The sequence below is a fragment of the Asparagus officinalis genome, chromosome 8 (assembly GCF_001876935.1).
Source record: "Asparagus officinalis chromosome 8, Aspof.V1, whole genome shotgun sequence".
Taxonomy (NCBI): Eukaryota; Viridiplantae; Streptophyta; class Magnoliopsida; order Asparagales; family Asparagaceae; genus Asparagus; species Asparagus officinalis.
In genome coordinates this window covers 10,323,599-10,343,277 of record NC_033801.1, presented here as the reverse complement: position 1 = coordinate 10,343,277, position 19,679 = coordinate 10,323,599, and the positions used below count along the sequence as shown (strand labels likewise).

The 19,679-nt window shown below is 40.0% G+C and overlaps 1 protein-coding gene and 1 long non-coding RNA gene across 2 annotated transcripts in view; both read right to left on the bottom strand.

Moving 5' to 3' along the window:
- LOC109820470 lies at positions 909–1,344 on the bottom strand. Its single transcript, XR_002241864.1, has 3 exons — positions 1,316–1,344; positions 1,067–1,194; positions 909–981 (listed from the first exon to the last, which is right to left on the bottom strand). It is a non-coding gene; the product is annotated as an uncharacterized LOC109820470 (long non-coding RNA).
- LOC109822501 (putative pentatricopeptide repeat-containing protein At5g40405) overlaps positions 14,535–19,679 on the bottom strand; it is a 5,673-nt gene continuing 528 nt past the window's right edge. The window contains exons 1-3 of the mRNA XM_020388711.1: positions 18,325–19,679; positions 15,087–15,209; positions 14,535–14,998 (exon numbers count right to left, since the gene is read on the bottom strand). The exon at positions 18,325–19,679 is cut by the window's right edge and continues 528 nt beyond it. Coding sequence (XP_020244300.1) covers positions 18,358–19,679 — 1,322 coding nt within the window. The 3' untranslated portion in view covers positions 14,535–14,998; positions 15,087–15,209; positions 18,325–18,357. The remainder of the gene's footprint in view (positions 14,999–15,086; positions 15,210–18,324) is intronic.

The window sequence follows — 19,679 nt, the reverse complement described above, 5'->3', positions numbered from 1 at the left end:
TCTATCATGTTTGTGTTCCATAAGAATATCCTCATTCATGCCTCTTTTCTGATAGGGGGAGCGTAGCTCCTATTTGTTTACTTTGTTTTTCTAATCTATTTGCTAAAACGATGATCTTTTACAAATGTCAAATGTACTTTCCAAAATTTCTTCACAAATATGTTTAATATCATGTTTACCAACTATTTCTAAAGTTTTACCTTTTTAGAGAATTATTTTTTTTAACAGGTTCTTAGATGAAACCTGTGTACAAGAGTCGACTCGTGATCAGTATTGAGTCGACTCACAAACTGATTCGTAGTTTACATTCTGTTTCTGCTGAGTCGACTCATGATAGTCATGAGTCGACCCATCAGGTTGAGTCGACTTATAACTGTCATAAGTCGACTTACAAAGTGTGCTGGAACATGAGTTTTGTTTCTGCTGAGTCGACCCATGATATTATGAGTCGACCCATGGTTTATGAGTCGACTTATAACTGTCATAAGTCGACTTACAAAGTGTGCTGGAACATGAGTTTTGTTTCTACTGAGTCGACCCATGATATTATGAGTCGACCCATGGTTTATGAATAACCCAGTGCATAAAACATTCTGGCCAGTGATTTTGAATTGACTATTCAAGTTTACAAAGTTTTTAAGAGATTGACAAACGTTGCATGCATATCCGGACAAACTATATACAACATTGCGTATCAAGGAGATTGACAAACTATATACAAGATTGCATTTCCAAACAAGCTATATATACAAAATTGCATTTCCAAACTTGCATTTTCAAAAAAAGCTGTATACAACCGGGGAATATATACAAGATTGCATCACTGGCATATATATATAAATACTTTACAAATCAATTCCCAAAATATAAATACTTTACAAATCAATTTCCAAAATATATTTGTACACAAAAAATATTGGATATCACAATTGGCATGTAGCAACCGGGGAATTGGTCTTGAGGATCATGTTGGTTGATTTCCTGAAAGCAAAATATAAGCGGATCAAAAGAACAATAGATTTCGATATAAGCGTTTCAATGAACATTACACGTATAGAAAATATACCTTCAAATAGAAATAGAGCAACAATACGAGCTCTATGTCTTGCACAATCCTTTTGGTCAATTGCAATTGGTTGACCGGATATGAGGCTAAACATGTACGCCATCAAGAACACCCCGCAATCCAAGCTTCTGCAAGTTCAAAAGTTTGCAATATCAATATAACACTCTTGGCCCGCAATATGTAGTCTCTATGTGAGTGTTAGCACAAACAAACGAAAAAAGAACATATGAATAAGTCGAATACACTAACCCCCGTTGTTGAGGTACATCAACACTTTCTACCTCCTGAATCGAAGTAATGTCTAAGTTCCAAGCATCGGGAATGGTAGAAATAAGCTTCACCCTAAACTCATTAGCATCGGACATATAACCACGGAGGGAAGAATAATGATAAAATCTCTTCTCCTTTACAAAGAACACCAACATATGCCAATGAAATGAAGTTAGGAGTGGGAAAATAATCTTATCAAGTTCTTGGAATCGAGTTGTCGTTATTGGCTTAAACATTCGATCCACACTTGACGGATTATTTTCATTGATGCATCTCTAAAAAAATAAAGAAAGTTAAGAGTAAGTATTTAATATAGCTTATGAATATTACTTATAATCTCGGATTGGATTTCTACTTACGGTTACCCATGGACTACATATGTGTATGTCTTTCGCATAGTTTGCACGCGTCTCCATTAACCTATTTAACAAGACAACATAGGAGGCTATAACCTGAAATGTAGATAATAAATTTGTAAATATTCATGTTATATACTAACGTGAACACTAATATTTACATAATTTCAGCTTGCAGCAGAAGATCGTTTATCAGTTATGCGGCCCTCAGATTAGTAACCATTGCATATATGACTGAATTGTGGAGGCATAAGATGTGTTATTGTATCAAATATCAGTCATACGCTTCTATGTGATTTCTGGTACAGAAAATACTCTATATGTGTGTGCATGTGTGCGTGTTTATGTATATTTGTGTGAAGCATGAAAAGAACAGATACTTACGTCGCAACTAATTGCCTCTCCTTTAAGTAACTCCAATGCATCTTTACGTGTCATCAACGCATCTCTAGATGACCACACTAATGTCTCACTACATATGAAACAAATACATAACATGTATTAATGAAAAAACTTAGTACAGGTTGAAAAGTAAATAAGTAAATCATTCAAAATACTTACGCGGCCATATTCTCCTTCCAAAAGTTATCTAGTAGTTCTCTCTCCTCATCCATTACTTCCTTCCTTCCCGGATAATTTGGTCGTCCTTTTCTACTAACAAGTGGAACAAAAGGAGACCGCATTGATGGCCCAGCATGCCGAGATCTAGAGAGAACTGTTCTTTTGATGGAAGGGGTTTTACGCATGCCTTCAATCAACGTAACATCGCGCGGGCTAAGAATAAAGGCGTCGTCATCCACTTCCATTGAATCCATGCCCACTTGATCCTTCCCACCATCCTCACCATCATCTTTCTCTACATTCAATCTATCAACGTCTTTACCAACCTCATCATCCCCGCCGACATCCTCCTCCATATCTCCACCATTCCCCTCCTCATCTTCCTCATTCCCGCCATCAACTCCCTCCTTATCCTCCTCATGCCCCTCATTAGCCCCCTCCGCACCCTCCTCTTTCCCCTCATTTTTTCGCTCCTCATCACCATCATCACTATCATCTATGGAAGCAATTTTGAGGACTTATCGCTCTATTGGAGAGAGTCGATAAGTGGATTTTTGTCAGAGGTGTAGTGTTAACGTGACAGGATTTGTGTTGCAATTGGAGCAACTTTGGGGACTTATCATCCTATTGACGAGGATTGATAAGTGGGTTTTGTCAGAGGTGTAGTATTAACGTGACAGGATTTGTGTTGCAATTGGAGCAACTTTGGGGACTTATCATCCTATTGACGAGGATTGATAAGTGGGTTTTGTCAGAGGTGTATTGTTAACGTGACAAGAATTTGGAGTGATGCAAACTGAATGCATACTCTGTGGGGATGATGATCGTCAGAAGTGTAATGTTAACTCGACGATGTGAAAGATTCGTTACTCTTAATCCAGTGGATTCCAAGTAACCAACCCCCAGTCTTGATGAAGACTTAGCAGGGGAATAAAAAAGAGGTAGACAAGGCACATCACCTAGTGTGGTACTATCCATGAAGTCGGAATAGAGTCACATCACCAGGTAGGCCATTATCTGATGAGTTTGACTATCAGAGGTAACTGTTAACATGATAGTTGTTGGACCCGCCATCCTACTGAAGAGGATTGACTTCAGTGACCATAGTATCTTTCCCTTCTGACTGGGAAGAGTGAGCCTGGTTCAGTTGCTCAGGAGAAGATTGGGCTTGGTCTGATTGCTCGGGCTGATCCTGCCTACTTTGTTCTTCAGCTTTGATCCTGGCAATAATCTTTTGAGCCTGTTCGCCTTGAGAGATTAGTTGTCTCCAAGAACGGCATTCTGCAACTCCTATTCGAGCTAGGAGGTCGGTTTGCAAATTGTGTCGACAGGTTTGTACTAGGGTAGACTGTGTCATACCTGTCGGACAACGCAAAGCCATATTTTAAAATCTTTTGACGAAGGCTTTGACTGATTCCCTCTTCTTCTGCTTAGTAGAGAGAAGGGTATGGATGGAGACTTCTGTATCCTCTTCAAAGAATCTTGACAGGAAGAGTCTCTCTAGATCCGCCCACTTTTGGATACAGCCCGCAGGCAGTTTCCTGAACCATTCAAAGGCAATTCCCTTGAGGGTGCCAATGAACAATCGAGCCAGTATAGCATCATTTGATATCACATTTCCAGTCTGTGACTTGAAATGATAGATATGTTGGTTCGGTGATCCCGTGCCGTCAAAAGTTTGTAGCGTCGGGACCTCGAACTTTGGAGGATAAGGGGCTGCATCCCATTCGGCAGGATAGGGGCTGATAACTCCCTCATCTTGGAGCTCGCTTCTGTTAGCAATGGCTTTAAGGCGGGCTTCCAATTCTTCCATTTTGGTAGACTGAAGATTCTGCTCATTCTCACTCTCTCTTCCTTCATCAGAGGAAGATTCCAGGCTGTGGGCTTCTTGGTCAGAAGCCGCATCATCAACCACTTTTCCCTTCCCTTTGCTTGTGTGAGGTCGGGACGAAGACGCTTTTCTTCTCCGGGAGGGTTCTTGCCTGGGTGGCGAATCTGTCTTCTGAGACTTGGCCTTGTCTGTGATGATTTGAGTCAACAGGGCGATGGCCTCCTGCTGTGATTTGAGCATGGCCTCCTGCTCATCAACCCTCTTTGAAAGATCTTCAGAATGTTCTGCCATGTGGGCGAAGCTCTCATGCCCAACGAAAGAGCTTGATGATTGGGACTCCGCAATGGCTGAGTGTTCGTCATCGGAATTAGTTCCTCTGGCTAAACTCCGATAGTTGATAGGAGGAATGGCTCCTGTTCGAGTTCGAGTACGTTGGTAGATTCCTTCAAACTCGTTAGTGATTGCTCTGACGCTTGGAGAACGATCTGTCTCTGACTCGTCAGAATTAGGGATTGATGATCTCCCTTTGCCAACCATGTTAGAAGTGACTCCAAGGTATTCATCCTCTAAAGTCTTCTTCCTGTGAGAATGTCGTCGATTATTGAGCAAAACGATATTCGTCGGTCGGTTGAACATCGACAGCAATTCTCGCAAGTCAGAGACTTGGAATGAACCTCTCACAGAGCGTGAGGGTAGAGATGGAACCCCCTGTCCATTAAAGGATGAGACTGGCTCCTGGTGAACATGGATCTTGAGTCCACGTTGATCTTTTTGAACACGACAAATCTCATCGTGTTCTGAAGAAGAAACACGAGGGTCGTGTTCTGTTTTACTAACGCTAGACCGAAGTCTGCGTTTTGTTGATGAAACGCACCTTTGCCGGTTGCGTTTCTGAGAGTTGCGTTCTGCCAAATCCACGCAGTTTTGAAGGCTGCGTTTTGATTGCACAACGCACCACTGAGGGCTGCGTTTGGCATAAACTGAGCCCACTCCTTTAGAGGTCTGCGTTTTGATGTTAGAACGCGCCTCTGAAGGCTGCGTTCTATCTGGGAAACGCACACCTGAGGGTTGCGTTTAGCTTGGCTTATGCAGAGCTCATGTTGAGGCTCATAAACGCGGAGTTCGCGCTGATTGGAGGATCGTCTTTTTTGGCGTTGTGTCGAAGTTGAGTCTTCTCCTTTAGAGAGGGGACTGTATGAACAGTGCAACCCCCATGGGAGATAGTCTTTAGATGAGTTGGCTACAACTGAAGCTTTAGTCTCCTCGGAAACTTTGGGGTTCTTCACGGTGGCGATGAGATGCCTCCCTCGAATGCTCGCGTCGAGTTTGCTTCTCGTTGACGATCCGAACGTCTTGATTCACTGGAACGATGTCTTCTCCTCACGATTTGACGCTGTGGAGAACTTGCGTGGCAAGTTTGAAAATAACTCTTAACGAGTTGATAACTCTGACGAGTTTTAGAAGAACTTGCAGAGCAAGTTTTGAACTCTGATCGAGTTGATAACTCTGACGAGTTTTAGAAGAACTTGCAGAGCAAGTTTTGAACTCTGATCGAGTTGATAACTCTGAACGAGTTTGAACTCTTGAAAAAGAGTTGATTTGAACCGAAAGTCGGTTATAAAAAATTCGATCCCCAAGCTAGCCGCAGATCGCTTCTTTGCTGCCCAAAAAAAAGAAGCCCTGAACTCAGTTGAGTTTCCCACTATTTATAGGGGATTTAGGGTGGTAACTACCCCCTTAATCCGCTCTTAAGTGGGGCGAAAATCCTTCAAATCGTGGGGAAAAACAGTTCCTGGAACTGTTCATTGCGTGCTTGAACGAGTCAAACGCTAAAAACGACGTTCTGGGCCTTAACTCTGCGTCTAAGGCCTGAGACGCAGAGTTAAACTTTTGTCAAAGGTTTGAAACGCACAGGCCGCATGCGTTCTGGAATTGGAGACGCACAGGTAGCTTGTGCGTTGAAATTCAACTCTGCATCATGAGTTTGGGACGCATGGTTGAGTTTGTTGAAGAACGCACGTTATGTGTGCGTTTGTGCTTTAACTCTGCGTCACAGAGTTAGATGTCTGCTGGAAAACGCAGAGTTAAGCCTGTTTTAGGCTGAAAACGCACAATTGTGCTGTTTTAGAGATTAACTCTGCGTTTCTAGACTGAAAACGCAGAGTTGAGCCTGTTTAAAGGCTGAAAACGCACAGTTGTGCTGTTTTAGAGATTAACTCTGCGTTTCTAGACTGAAAACGCAGAGTTGAGCCTGTTTAAAGGCTGAAAACCTGTTTAAAGGCTGAAAACGCACAGTTCGTGCTGTTTTGGAGATTAACTCTGCGTTTTGATGTTGAAAACGCAGAGTTGAGCCTGTTAACGGCTGAAAACGCACAGTTGTGCTATTTTAGAGATTAACTCTGCGTTTTGATGTTGAAAACGCAGAGTTGAGCATGTGCGCTTTGACTCTGTAATGCAGAGGCGAACCTTAGGCGGGCTCGGCGAGCTTCAGACTGAGTTCAATGTTCTGACGAAGTCTGGTCTTGCAGACGTACTTCAGAACATGACTTGCTGCGAAGAACAGGTCATAACTTTCAAACCGTACGTCGGAATTGAGCGAATTATATATGAAAATCGGCTATCTCGACGAGACGGGGCCATCCGAACCAAGCCAAAGGCTTTGGTTCGCTTCCTCCGTTTTACCAAATTCCTTACGGTTTGAGAGATATTTGCATTCTAATACGAAGAGACCGTCAATTTGTAGTCTCTTTTGCTAGAGTTTTGCACAGATCGTCCTCTTGTAATCTTCGTCTTGGCTCCTTGAAAATACGAGAGTCATCAGATTGTAACTCCCGATGTTGATTGTGAAGGCTGTTGCATTGGGGCTTTCATTAGTTGTCGTGAAGGTCGTCAGATTGTAACCTTCTACGTGAAAGTCCTCAAATTGTAGCCTTCTGGAAGTCGTCAAATCTTTTCTGATAGGGGGAGCGTAGCTCCTATTTGTTTACTTTGTTTTTCTAATCTATTTGCTAAAACGATGATCTTTTACAAATGTCAAATGTACTTTCCAAAATTTCTTCACAAATATGTTTGATATCATGTTTACCAACTATTTCTAAAGTTGTACCTTTTTTAAGAATTTTTTTAACTTAGATGAAAACCGTGTACATGTTTCTGAGTCGACTCGTGATCAGTATTGAGTCGACTCACAAACTGATTCGTAGTTTACATTTTGTTTCTGCTGAGTCGACTCATGACAGCCATGAGTCGATCCATCATGTTGAGTCGACTTATAACTGTCATAAGTCGACTTACAAAGTGTGCTGGAACATGAGTTTTGTTTCTGCTGAGTCGACCCCTGATATTATGAGTCGACCCATGGTTTATGGGTCGACTCGTGAATTTCATGAGTCGACCCATTTGTTGGTCTTTTTACTTGGGTTCTTGCTGATATTTTGGGATGTCATAAATAACCCAGTGCATAAAACATTCTGGCCAGTGAAGAGAATTGACTATTCAAGTTTACAAAGTGTTTAAGAGAATAACCCAGTGCATAAAACATTCTGGCCAATGATTTTGAATTGACTATTCAAGTTTACAAAGTTTTTAAGAGATTGACAAACGTTGCATGCATATCCGGACAAACTATATACAACATTGCGTATCAAGGAGATTGACAAACTATATACAAGATTGCATTTCCAAACAAGCTATATATACAAGATTGCATTTCCAAACTTGCATTTTCAAAAAAACTGTATACAACCGGGGAATATATACAAGATTGCATCATTGGCATATATATATATATATATACAAATACTTTACAAATCAATTCCCAAAATATATTTGTACACAAAAAATATTGGATATCACAATTGGCATGTAGCAACCGGGGAATTGGTCTTGAGGATCATGTTGGTTGATTTCCTGAAAGCAAAATATAAGCGGATCAAAAGAACAATAGATTTCGATATAAGCGTTTCAATGAACATTACACGTATAGAAAATATACCTTCAAATAGAAATAGAGCAACAATACGAGCTCTATGTCTTGCACAATCCTTTTGGTCAATTGCAATTGGTTGACCGGATATGAGGCTAAACATGTACGCCATCAAGAACACCCCGCAATCCAAGCTTCTGCAAGTTCAAAAGTTTGCAATATCAATATAACACTCTTGGCCCGCAATATGTAGTCTCTATGTGAGTGTTAGCACAAACGAAAAAAGAACATATGAATAAGTCGAATACACTAACCCCCGTTGTTGAGGTACATCAACACTTTCTACCTCTTGACAGGAAGTAATATCTAAGTTCCAAGCATCGGGAATGGTAGAAATAAGCTTCACCCTAAACTCATTAGCATCGGACATATAACCACGGAGGGAAGAATAATGATAAAATCTCTTCTCCTTTACAAAGAACACCAACATATGCCAATGAAATGAAGTTAGGAGTGGGAAAATAATCTTATCAAGTTCTTGGAATCGAGTTGTCGTTATTGGCTTAAACATTCGATCCACACTTGACGGATTATTTTCATTGATGCATCTCTAAAAAAATAAAGAAAGTTAAGAGTAAGTATTTAATATAGCTTATGAATATTACTTATAATCTCGGATTGGATTTCTACTTACGGTTACCCATGGACTACATATGTGTATGTCCTTCGCATAGTTTGTACACGTCTCCATTAACCTATTTAACAAGACAACATAGGAGGCTATAACCTGAAATGTAGATAATAAATTTGTAAATATTCATGTTATATACTAACGTGTACACTAATATTTACATAATTTCAGCTTGCAGTACAAGATGGTTTATCAGTTATGCGGCCCTCAGATTAGTAACCATTGCATATATTACTTAAATTGTGGAGGCATAAGATGTGTTATTGTATCAAATATCAAAAGCATGTACAGTGCTCTATATGTGTGTTATTGTATCAAATATCAAAAGCATGTGGAGGCATAAGATGTGTTATTGTATCAAATATCAGTCATACGCTTCTATGGATTTCTAGTACAGAAAATACTCTAAATGTGTGTGCATGTGTGCGTGTTTATGTATATTTGTGTGAAGCATGAAAAGAACGGATACTTACGTCACAGCTAATTGCCTCTCCTTTAAGTAACTCCAATGCAACTTTACGTGTCATCAACGCATCTCTAGATGACCACACTAATGTCTCACTACATATGAAACGGATATATAACATGTAATAATGAAAAAACTTAGTACAGGTTGAAAAGTAAATAAGTAAATCATTCAAAATACTTACACGACCATATTCTCCTTCCAAAAGTTATCTAGTAGTTCTCTCTCCTCATCCAGTACTTCCTTCCTTCCCGGATAAATTTCCTTCCTTCCCGGATAAATTGGTCATCCTTTTCTACTAACAAGTGGAACAAAAGGAGACCGCATTGATGGCCCAGCATGCCGAGATCTAGAGAGAACTGTTCTTTTGATGGAAGGGGTTTTACACATGTCTTCAATCAACGCAACATCGCGCGGGCTAAAAATAAAGGCGTCGTCATCCACTTCCATTGAATCCATGCCCACTTGATCCTTCCCACCATCCTCACCATCATCTTTCTCTACATTCAATCTATCAACGTCTTTACCAACCTCATCATCCCCGCCGACATCCTCCTCCATATCTCCACCATTCCCCTCCTCATCTTCCTCATTCCCGCCATCAACTCCCTCCTTATCCTCCTCATGCCCCTCATTAGCCCCCTCCGCACCCTCCTCTTTCCCCTCATTTTTTCGCTCCTCATCACCATCATCACTATCATCCCCATCTTCCTCATCATCCTCATCATCCTCATTTCCTCCATCACTATCCACATCCTCTTCCTCATCACCAAATTTGTCCCTCCTTATCTTCAACAGAAGGTCTAATTCCACCCGTTTTTCAAGTATGAGCTGATCCAACTCAGCTTTGGTGATTACCTACACATAAATAACCCAAGTAAAGTTCAATTCATGGATGAACATCAAATAAAAATCATGGAGAGCAATTAACTAACATGGAATAAAAATAAAAATGGAAATATATATACCTCTCTCTCTCTCTCTTCAATCTTGAAGGGGCAGTGGATGTAGTGGCAGCTTGTCTCTTTTCAAATTTGTTAGCCCTTGACTCAACACCATGCTTCCTAAAATTAGCCGGACCTCTAATTAAATCTTGAACTGTACTCCTCCGTAAAGATCCCAGACCCTTGTGAAAGCTTAGGATGGGTGGTAGGGATTCTGCTCCTACACGAAGGCGTAATTGTCCCACAAGCTCATAAAACCAAACCTGTGAGAAAAGGAAAATTTTAGCTCAACAATAAACATGACTAAATGAATTAAATATTTACAATGTAGAATGACATTAAAATGTAGTAAATGTTAACTTACCATCAAAACCGAGGTAAAACCCCCCATATAACCACCTCTAGATCGATTTCCCTCAAATCTCTTAGTGATGGTTTTCTTAGCCTTAATCATCTCGGTACACAACACATTGTATACTAATTCAGCCCAATTATTCTCCTTAAGAGTGCCCAATTTCTCAGCATATCTAAATGCAAACAAGGGACAACTCATACTAGCTTGGGGGCATAATATAAAGCCAATAATGAAAGCCACGAGCAACTGTGGCAAAAGAGGATCTCTACGCTCGGCCATCTGCTTAATAAGTTCACCCATCCTATCTCTTCTAGCACACACAACCTTCTTCTTACCCTCGTCAATTTTCTTCTTTCCTTTTCTAGTCACACGCTTACTATCTTCTTCAATTTCAGCCGCGGTACTATATGAAAGCACAAGCTTGTAGATTGTATCGCGATCACTTCTATGAAACCGCGTGTCTACTATAGATCCTCCCATCGGAAGACCCGTGATTCTCCCAACTTCTTCAACATCAAAGGAGGTCCATTTTCCTCCAATTTTGAAACTACTTTTTTCGACATTAAATACTCCCAAAAAACAATCCACTATAACTGGTTGCATTGGAAGATCTGGAACATCTAAATAGCCATAAAATGGAGTGTCACGAAGGGCAATTCGTTGATCTTCCGATAAATAAGTAGAAATCTGATTTTGAAGGTCCCGGAAGTACCCAATGTTCGATGGAATTCGCACCAAAGCCATGAGATAGAATTTTCTGCAACCATGAGATAGAATTGTCTATCATATTTACAGACAAAATTGTATCAAATGTTTACAGAATCAGATGTTTACAGACAAAATTGTATCATATTTACAAACAAAATTGTAACAGACAATCTCAATACTCGAATTATCACGCTTTAGCTTTATATCAACCTATTTACAGCCTATGATATTTTTTCCTCTTCTCGCTCAGTGAAATGTATCAAATGTTAACATATGTACAATAACAGACATTTGCATCAAACTTTAGATGTCCCAGAATTGGGACTGAATATACGCAGAAAATCAATACCAATCCTCAATTATAAAGTCATGAATTCAAAACATTATAAACGCAACAACTAAGCTAAAATTATTGAGTTTAAGAGCCAATAATTATCCAAATATCAAAAATAAAAAAGTTCGACGGCAACCCAGCCAATGCTCGTGAGAAATCAATACCTGAAACAGCGACTTCGACGGCAATGATGACTGGGACGAGCTGCGGCGGGCGACGGTCTGGGACTGTCGATCTGGGACGGAAACGCAAAGGTCGACGGCGAGAAGGAAATGAAAAGGTCGACGGAGAGATCTGGGTCACGGCGGCAGGAGCGGGCGACGGAGTCGACGGCGAGATCTGGGTCACGGCGGCAGGAGCGGGCGACGGAGTCGACGACGGGGATTTCTTTTTTTTTTTTTAGGAATCCGGTGGAAAAGGAATTTTGAGGAGAGAGACGTTTATATGGGGAAAGGGGTATTTTAGGGCTTTTACCTTGCTTCTGTATAAATACAACTACTAAATGTATTGTATTTTAGAATTTGGGTTTAAAGATAAATACAGAAAGAGAGTTGGGCTTAGAGATACAAACAATATTGGGTGGGTTTAAAAATAAATGGGAGTAAACAAATGGACCTAACAGTAAAAACCCCTATTTTTAATACAACTATGGATACCTAATTGCCACTTAGGTATCTAATGTCGTGCGGTGAATAACGACTGGGTTCCCTCCTCATCCTCATAAGATGAACTATTTTGACGATTGATGTTCTGACCGGACATTAGGAACTTGAAAGTTCTTCGCTACTCTTTGACTTCTGTATTACATTATTTTTTATGCAAAAAAGTAGGGTACCCTACAATCTTGAAAGTTCTTCGCTACTCATAAATCCAAGCATGGCGACAACCAATACTTGCTTCACACAGCAACCAACTAATCATACAATCTTGATATAACTTACACACCTGACATGTAAGGTTAGAGTCCATAAGCCTCTGGACGTAAGATGAATGACATGTCAGCGTCACGCTAAAAAAATAAGCAGAAGCTCTAAATCTCCAAAATACCTCTTTCTCACAATAAAATCTTATCTCAGTTGCAAATATTCAAAAAAGATCAAATATAATGCTAGCTATTAAATGAATAATTTTACCTCGGTAAATGGTTGTGCTATTTTCTTTTGTTGCTTAACGTGTCCATGTTATTGTAAGTGGTTTTGGCCTCATGGGCCAAATTGTTACCCGACCCGTTAAGAACCAGACCCGGTTGTTAAGAATATCTCACGTTCTGTGGGATTTCTTCCGTTAGGAATCAGGTCATACGGTGAACATGGTTAGAGAGATATGAGGCAATTTATTAGGGACGCAGGTGGAGTGGGAACGCCCATAAATAGAGAGGAGTTCTTCTCCTCTGAACACAACAATGTAAAAGAATCTTCATCGGAGTCCCAAAATTAAAACCCTCTCTCGTTCTTTCACTGGCATCAGAGTCACCGATCCTTCGATTCCATTAAAAATCTCCTCTCACCTCCGCCTTCATCACTGTCATATCCACAGTCACCGTTGCCCAGATCTGCGTCTCTGTCGGCTACGCCGCCGCCCAGCTCGCGGCCCTCCGATCCCTCTCCTCCATCGCCTCCCTCTACCTCCAAACCCTAGGTTGCTCAGCCTCCCCCCAGATCCCGCACCTCCTCCTTAGAGCTCCCCGAGAAAACTCAGGCCCTACTTGCCTCCCGTCTGTAGCCACCCTCCGACAGGACGCAACCCTCTAAACTTTTTTTTCCATTGTAAGTATCAAACTTCTGTTGGAGGCATCGATCCTTTTCATCCCTTTTTTTGTGTTTTTGTGGGGTTTTAATCTTCTAATTTTGGTTTTTTATTTTGGGGGTCTGTTTGAAAAAGGGAAAGAAATATTTCTGTGGTTATTTACCTGTTGATTTAGACTAGTAGTATTCTATAATCTGCTTGAATATTCATACAAGGATCCTCTATTTGTTATTTTTGCAGATTTCATCAAAGTGCTACAGTTGTAGATTCTGATTTTTTATTAATCTCTGATTTAACTTTAATAATACTTCCATTTATTTGCCTCTTGTAATTAACATTTTATTTATTACCTTAAGAATTAATCTTGTATATATACAGATGAAAGTTTCTGAAACAGAAGTTTTCTTTTATTGAAATTCCAATTTATTAATAAAAAAGTATACATTCTTGTTGTTATTATAAATTTTTTATATTTTATTATTATAGTTACAGTACAACTTTTAACCTTTTATTCATAGTTGTTTTAGTATCAATTAATTTAAGTTAGTTTTATTTTTTAGTAACCTTAATCCATTCCGTTTGAAATATCATACAACTTTATAATCGTCATGGCTAGTAAGTTGATTGCTTCTGAGCTGACAAAAATAGAACACCTTAATGGTTCCAATTATGACATGTGGTATAGGAAAATAAAGTATGGACTTATCCATGACAATCTAGATAGTGTCCTAGATGTTTCTGCACCAACTCTTGGTGACGATCCCGCTGTCGCTCAGAAAAGAGAGCTTGATCAGTGGCAACTTAAGGACAAAAAGACTAAAAGCTTGATGTTAATGTCCATGGAAGATAGTTTAATCAAAATTTTTGAAAACTATAATACGGCTAGAAAAATGTGGCTTGAAATTAAGGAGAAGTATGACACTACTTCTGATGTGAACATACAGCTCTTAATGCATAGATTCAATTCATGTCGTATGCAAGAAGGCGACAATGTTACCGAACATGTGAACAAAATGATTGCCATGACTAAGGACCTAGCTTTAGCAGGATCTAAAATTCCTGAGAAATTACAGGTGACAACTATTTTGAATAGCATGTCACCATCACTAGATATGACCGCCACAACACTTAGGCTTAATGGAACCATTAAACGTGTTACTGACTTGCCAGCCCAGCTAGCAATGGAACAGGATTTACTAGCTAGGCGAAGAGGTTCAGATGTGAACCTTGTGTAGCAAGAAGAAGCAAATGCAGCTCACTACCGCAAGGCACAAGGAAGTCATCAGTTTAGACGTGTCAAGCCTTCCTTCAAAGGACCTGGCCAGCAACGCGCTCGCGGTAAGAAATGACCTCCTGGATCATGCTACATATGTAGGAAGTTCAGCCACTTCAAAGCCAACTGTCCACAGCCAAAGAACAAGGACGGTCCCAAACGCCCAGAACAAGGAGGATCCTATATGCGGGAGTTCATCGGCGTCATTGAGTGCAATGCTGCAACTACTGACGCTGGTGGCTGGTGGATTGACTCGGGAGCAACCCGACATATTGCAAAGACGAAGGAAGGGATATGCGACTTCAAGGAGTTGAAGAAGGGAGATCAAAGGATTTATATGGGGAACAATATCTGCCTAGATGTTGAAGGTATTAGTTCGTACATATTGAATCTTGGGGACAACATCATGATTCTCAAGGAAGTGCTTTATACACCTGGCATAAGACGTAATCTGATCTCCGTCCCAGCCCTCCTGAAAAAAGGCCTTGAAGTTAGGTTTTACAATAATAAAGTCTCTATTGGAAAAGACAATAAAGTGTTTGATATGGGCAAGTTTGTACCTGAACATGATTTGTTCTGTCTTTCCGTTGTAAAACCTGAAATTTGCAATAAGAAGTCTGATTTGCTTTATTCCTCGTGTATTTTATCTGATTTTGATCTATGACATATGAGACTAGGACATCCTGGTAATAGAAAGATAGATCAGATAATTAAAATGGATTTATTATCAAATCTGACAAGTGTAAGAACATTACCCTATGAACACTGCTTAATAGGAAAAATGACTAGAAAGTCATTTCCTGAAGGTCAGAGGGCAAGTGAACTTTTAGAGTTAGTTCATTCTGACATTTGTAGACCGTTAAACGTAAAGACTCGAGGTAATAAAGAATATTTATAACCTTCATAGATGATTATTCCAAGTATACTTTTGTGTATCTTTTAAACAGAAAATCAGAAGCATTTGAATGTTTTAAAAGATACAAGACAGAAGTAGAAAGAAAACTTGGAAGATATATTAAGATGTTAAGAACTGATAGATGTGGAGAATTCAACTCAAAGGAATTTAAAAACTATTGCATTCATTATGGTATTAAAAGGCATACCACTATGCCTTATACGCCACAACAGAATGGTGTGGCTGAAAGAAAAAATAGAACATTGATGAATGTAGTGAGGTGTATGTTGTCACACTCTGGTCTCTCCAAGGATTTTTGGAGAGGAGCAATTTTGACTGCGAATTATGTTTTGAATAGAATTCCCACAAAATCAGTCGAGTCAACACCATATGAGATTTGGAATGGACACAAACCCGATTTGAGTCACTTAAGAAAATAGGGTTGTGTTGCACATGTTCTCATTCCATATCAGGTTAGAGATAAGCTGGATCTCAAAACCTTAAAGTGTAGATTTATAGGATATTCTAAAAAATCTAAAGGATATAGATTCTTCCATGAAGATAAAGGGGTCATTGAAAGTAGAGATGCTACTTTTCTAAAAAATCTAGAGGAAAGGGAACAAGTTCAAGAGGCAATACTACCTCTGCTAGACTTAGATGATGTTTCCAACGATAACCTGGACATAGTGGATGAAATAAATCATCCAATAATGAAAGATGAGCTCTTAAATGAGAATATACCTATGGAAAATCAACCAGTTAAACCTGTCCAACCTGTCAGCCTTAATGGTAATAAAAGACTCAGAATAATACCTGCATGGATGGATGATTATTATCTGTATTCATGTGAACCATCATGTTTCTCGGTAGATATTGACATAAATGAGCAAGTTGATCCCTTGAATTATGTGGATGCTATGAACACACATGAATCAGAACAATGGCTGGAAGCCATGAAAAGGGAGCTTGACTCAATAGAGATAAACAATGTATGGGAGCTATGTGACTTACCAGAAGATAGGAAGTCCATAGGATGTAAATGGGTGTTAAAGAAGAAATATCGGGTTAATGGGTCTATTGATATATTTAAAGCCCGATTAGTTGCTAACGGCTTTACTCAGAAGGCGTGTATAGATTATCAGGAGACTTATTCTCCAGTGGCTAAGTTTACTTCTATTAGAATTATCTTAGCAATTGTCGCACATCTTGACTTGGAACTTTTCTAAATGGATGTCAAGACTGTATTCCTCAACAGAGAATTGAATGAAGTAATATATATGAATCAACCTGAGGGATTTCAGGTTGAAGGACAGGAAAACAAGGTATATAAACTAAAAAAATCTTTATACAGTTTAAAATAGTCATCTAGACAGTGGTATCTCAAATTTTACAATACCATTATCCAACTTGATTTTGTTATAAATAAATTGGATAACTGTGTATATGTCTTGAAGAGTGGCAGCAGTTTTACAATATAGCTGAAAATGACATAAAGGTGCTGAATAGGATCAAGTCAGCACTTAGTAGTAAATTTGAGATGAAGGACATGGAAGATGCATCCTATGTTCTTGTTATACAAATCCTTAGGGATAGAAAGTCTAGAATGTTAAGTTTAAACCAAGAAAGGTATTTTCATACAATACTTTGAAGGTTTGGAATGTAGAATTGTAATCCTGCGCCAACACATTTGGTTATGGGAAAGCGGTTGTGTAAACAACAATGTCCTGGAGAAGGGAAGAAACCGCTTCGTGTCCCGTATGCACAAGCTGTTGGAAGCTTGATGTATGCAATGTTGTGTACTAGACCAGACCTAACATATCCGGTGAGTTTAATTAGTATATATCAAAGTAATCCTGGTCCAGCACATTGAGAGGTTGTTAAGAGGATTTTGAAGTACTTGAAAGGTATTGTACACCATAAGTTAGTTTATCAAGCAAGACTCGCTTGAGGTTCTTGGTTACTCCGTGCTGATTTCGGAGGAGACAAAGATCACAGGAAGTCCACTTCCGGACATTTGTTTATTTTTTGTGGTGCAGCTATTTTTTGGGGCAGTAAGAAACATGGATGTGTGGCAAGATACACGCAAGAAGCTGAGTGCATAGTCTGTAGTATGGTCACTACTCATGCAGTCTGGATAAGATGGTTCCTAAAGGACTTGGATCTCAATTTGATGGATGGACCAATTGAGATATACTGTGATAATCAAGCAACCATCAGCTTGATCAACAGTGGTGCAAACAGTTTTAAAGGAAAACATATTGAGATACAATATCATTATATTCATGATATTATGGAGAAAGAAGAAGTCAGTGTGACTTATATTCCTACTAGTGACATGATTGTTAATCCCTTGACGAAGGGTATCCCAGCAGACACATTCATCAAACATGTTGGTTTGATGGGACTTAGAAATATCTAAGTCAAGAAAACTTTCTTGAATAATGAAAGGAGACGATCATGGATAATGGTTGTACACGTTTTATTCACATAGAGTGAAAAGTGTATATATCTCACGGATAGTGGGAGTATGGAATTACATCCTGAGTCACATCTCACGGATAGTGGAAGTGTGAGCTTGGAAAGTATTTGGTCATTTTCGGCCAAGTGGGAGATGTAAGTGGTTTTGGCCTCACGGGCCAAATTGTTAAGAACCAGACCCGGTTGTTAAGAATATCTCACATTCTGTGGGATCTTTTCCGTTGGAGATCAAGTCTTACAGTGAACGTGGTTAGAGAGATATGGGGCAGATTATTGGGGACGCAGGTAGAGTGGGAACGCCCATAAATAGAGAGGAGTTCTCCTCCGAACACAACAATGTAAAAGAATCTTCATCGGAGTCCCAAAATTAAAACCCTCTCTCGTTCTTTCAGTTATTAGTAAACGTAAATAAAATTAAAGAATACCTCAGTAGCATGGCAATCCCAAGTCAAGCCAAATCACCAGTAATCCTTGCAAGAACACCTCCCATCTCTAAAGTGATGAAACCTATTCCTATCCCTCACAACAATCTCCCTCTCAAACACCTTCGATATAAATTTTGTAGCATCATGACAATCCCAACACACTCTAAGGTTCTTCACAATCCTAAGCGTCACACCTTCCTCCAAAGCAACAAGCCCAAATGCGATTGCCAACTTCTCGCTATGCCAACAAAGAGCATCCTCCTTCTCTTCCTCCTCGATGTCAAACAACACTTCATTAGTCTTTGCAGAGTACCCAGCAAGCCTCAGCCTCCTCGATATCTCTCCCAGCAGGGCCTCAATCTCTCTATACCTTGGATGGGACCGATCACCAACGAAAAACTCATGTACTTCACCTTTAATCTCTATAACACTGCAGCCTGGTTCTTTCTTCACTCCTCTTCCCTTCATTAACTCCCTAACATTACTAACCCCTTTCCAGTTTCTTGAACTCGCATAGATGTTAGAGAGTTGCACATAAGCTCCATGATTTCTTGACTCAAGCTCAATAATATTTTCCATTGCGAGCTCACCCAACTCGATATTCCGATACATCCTACAAGCATTGAGCAAAGCTCCCCATGCCCCAGAATGAGGCTTAATTGGCATGTACTTGATAACGTTATAAGCCTCATCTAATCGCCCTGCTCGCCCATATATATCAACCAAACAACCATAGTGCTCAGCCCAAGGCTCAACGTTGTAGCAACCGCTCATTGAATCAAAATGCTTTTGGCCCTCATCGACCAATCCTGCAACGCTACAACCTCGAAGTACTGCAACAAAAGTGATCCCATTGGGCTCAACATTTTGCTCCTTCATTTGTTGAAACAGTCGAAGACAATCACGACCAAAGCCATTCATTGCTAGCCCGCTCATTGCACTGCTCCACGTGTACACATTCTTCTCATTTGTCTCCCAAAACACCTGCATTGCTCTCTCCATATCTCCGCACTTCGAGTACATATCAACCAACGCAGTGCCCAATTCAACAGTCACTTTGATCTCATTCTTCCGGATGTAAGCATGCGCCCATTCACCTTGACCCAACGCACCCAAATGAGCACACGCCGTCAACACCGACACCATCGTCGCGGAGCTAATCCGAACCCGCTCAAGTTGCATCGACGAAAACAGTTCTAGAGCTTCTCTAGATCGACCCACATGAGAGTAACCAGCAATCATCGCGTTCCAAGCAACAGAGTCCCTCTGCGGAATTTCGTCGAACACTTTGCGTGCATCCTCGATATTACCCGAACCCGCTAGCGCGCCCAGAACAGTAGTCTGGGCGACGACGT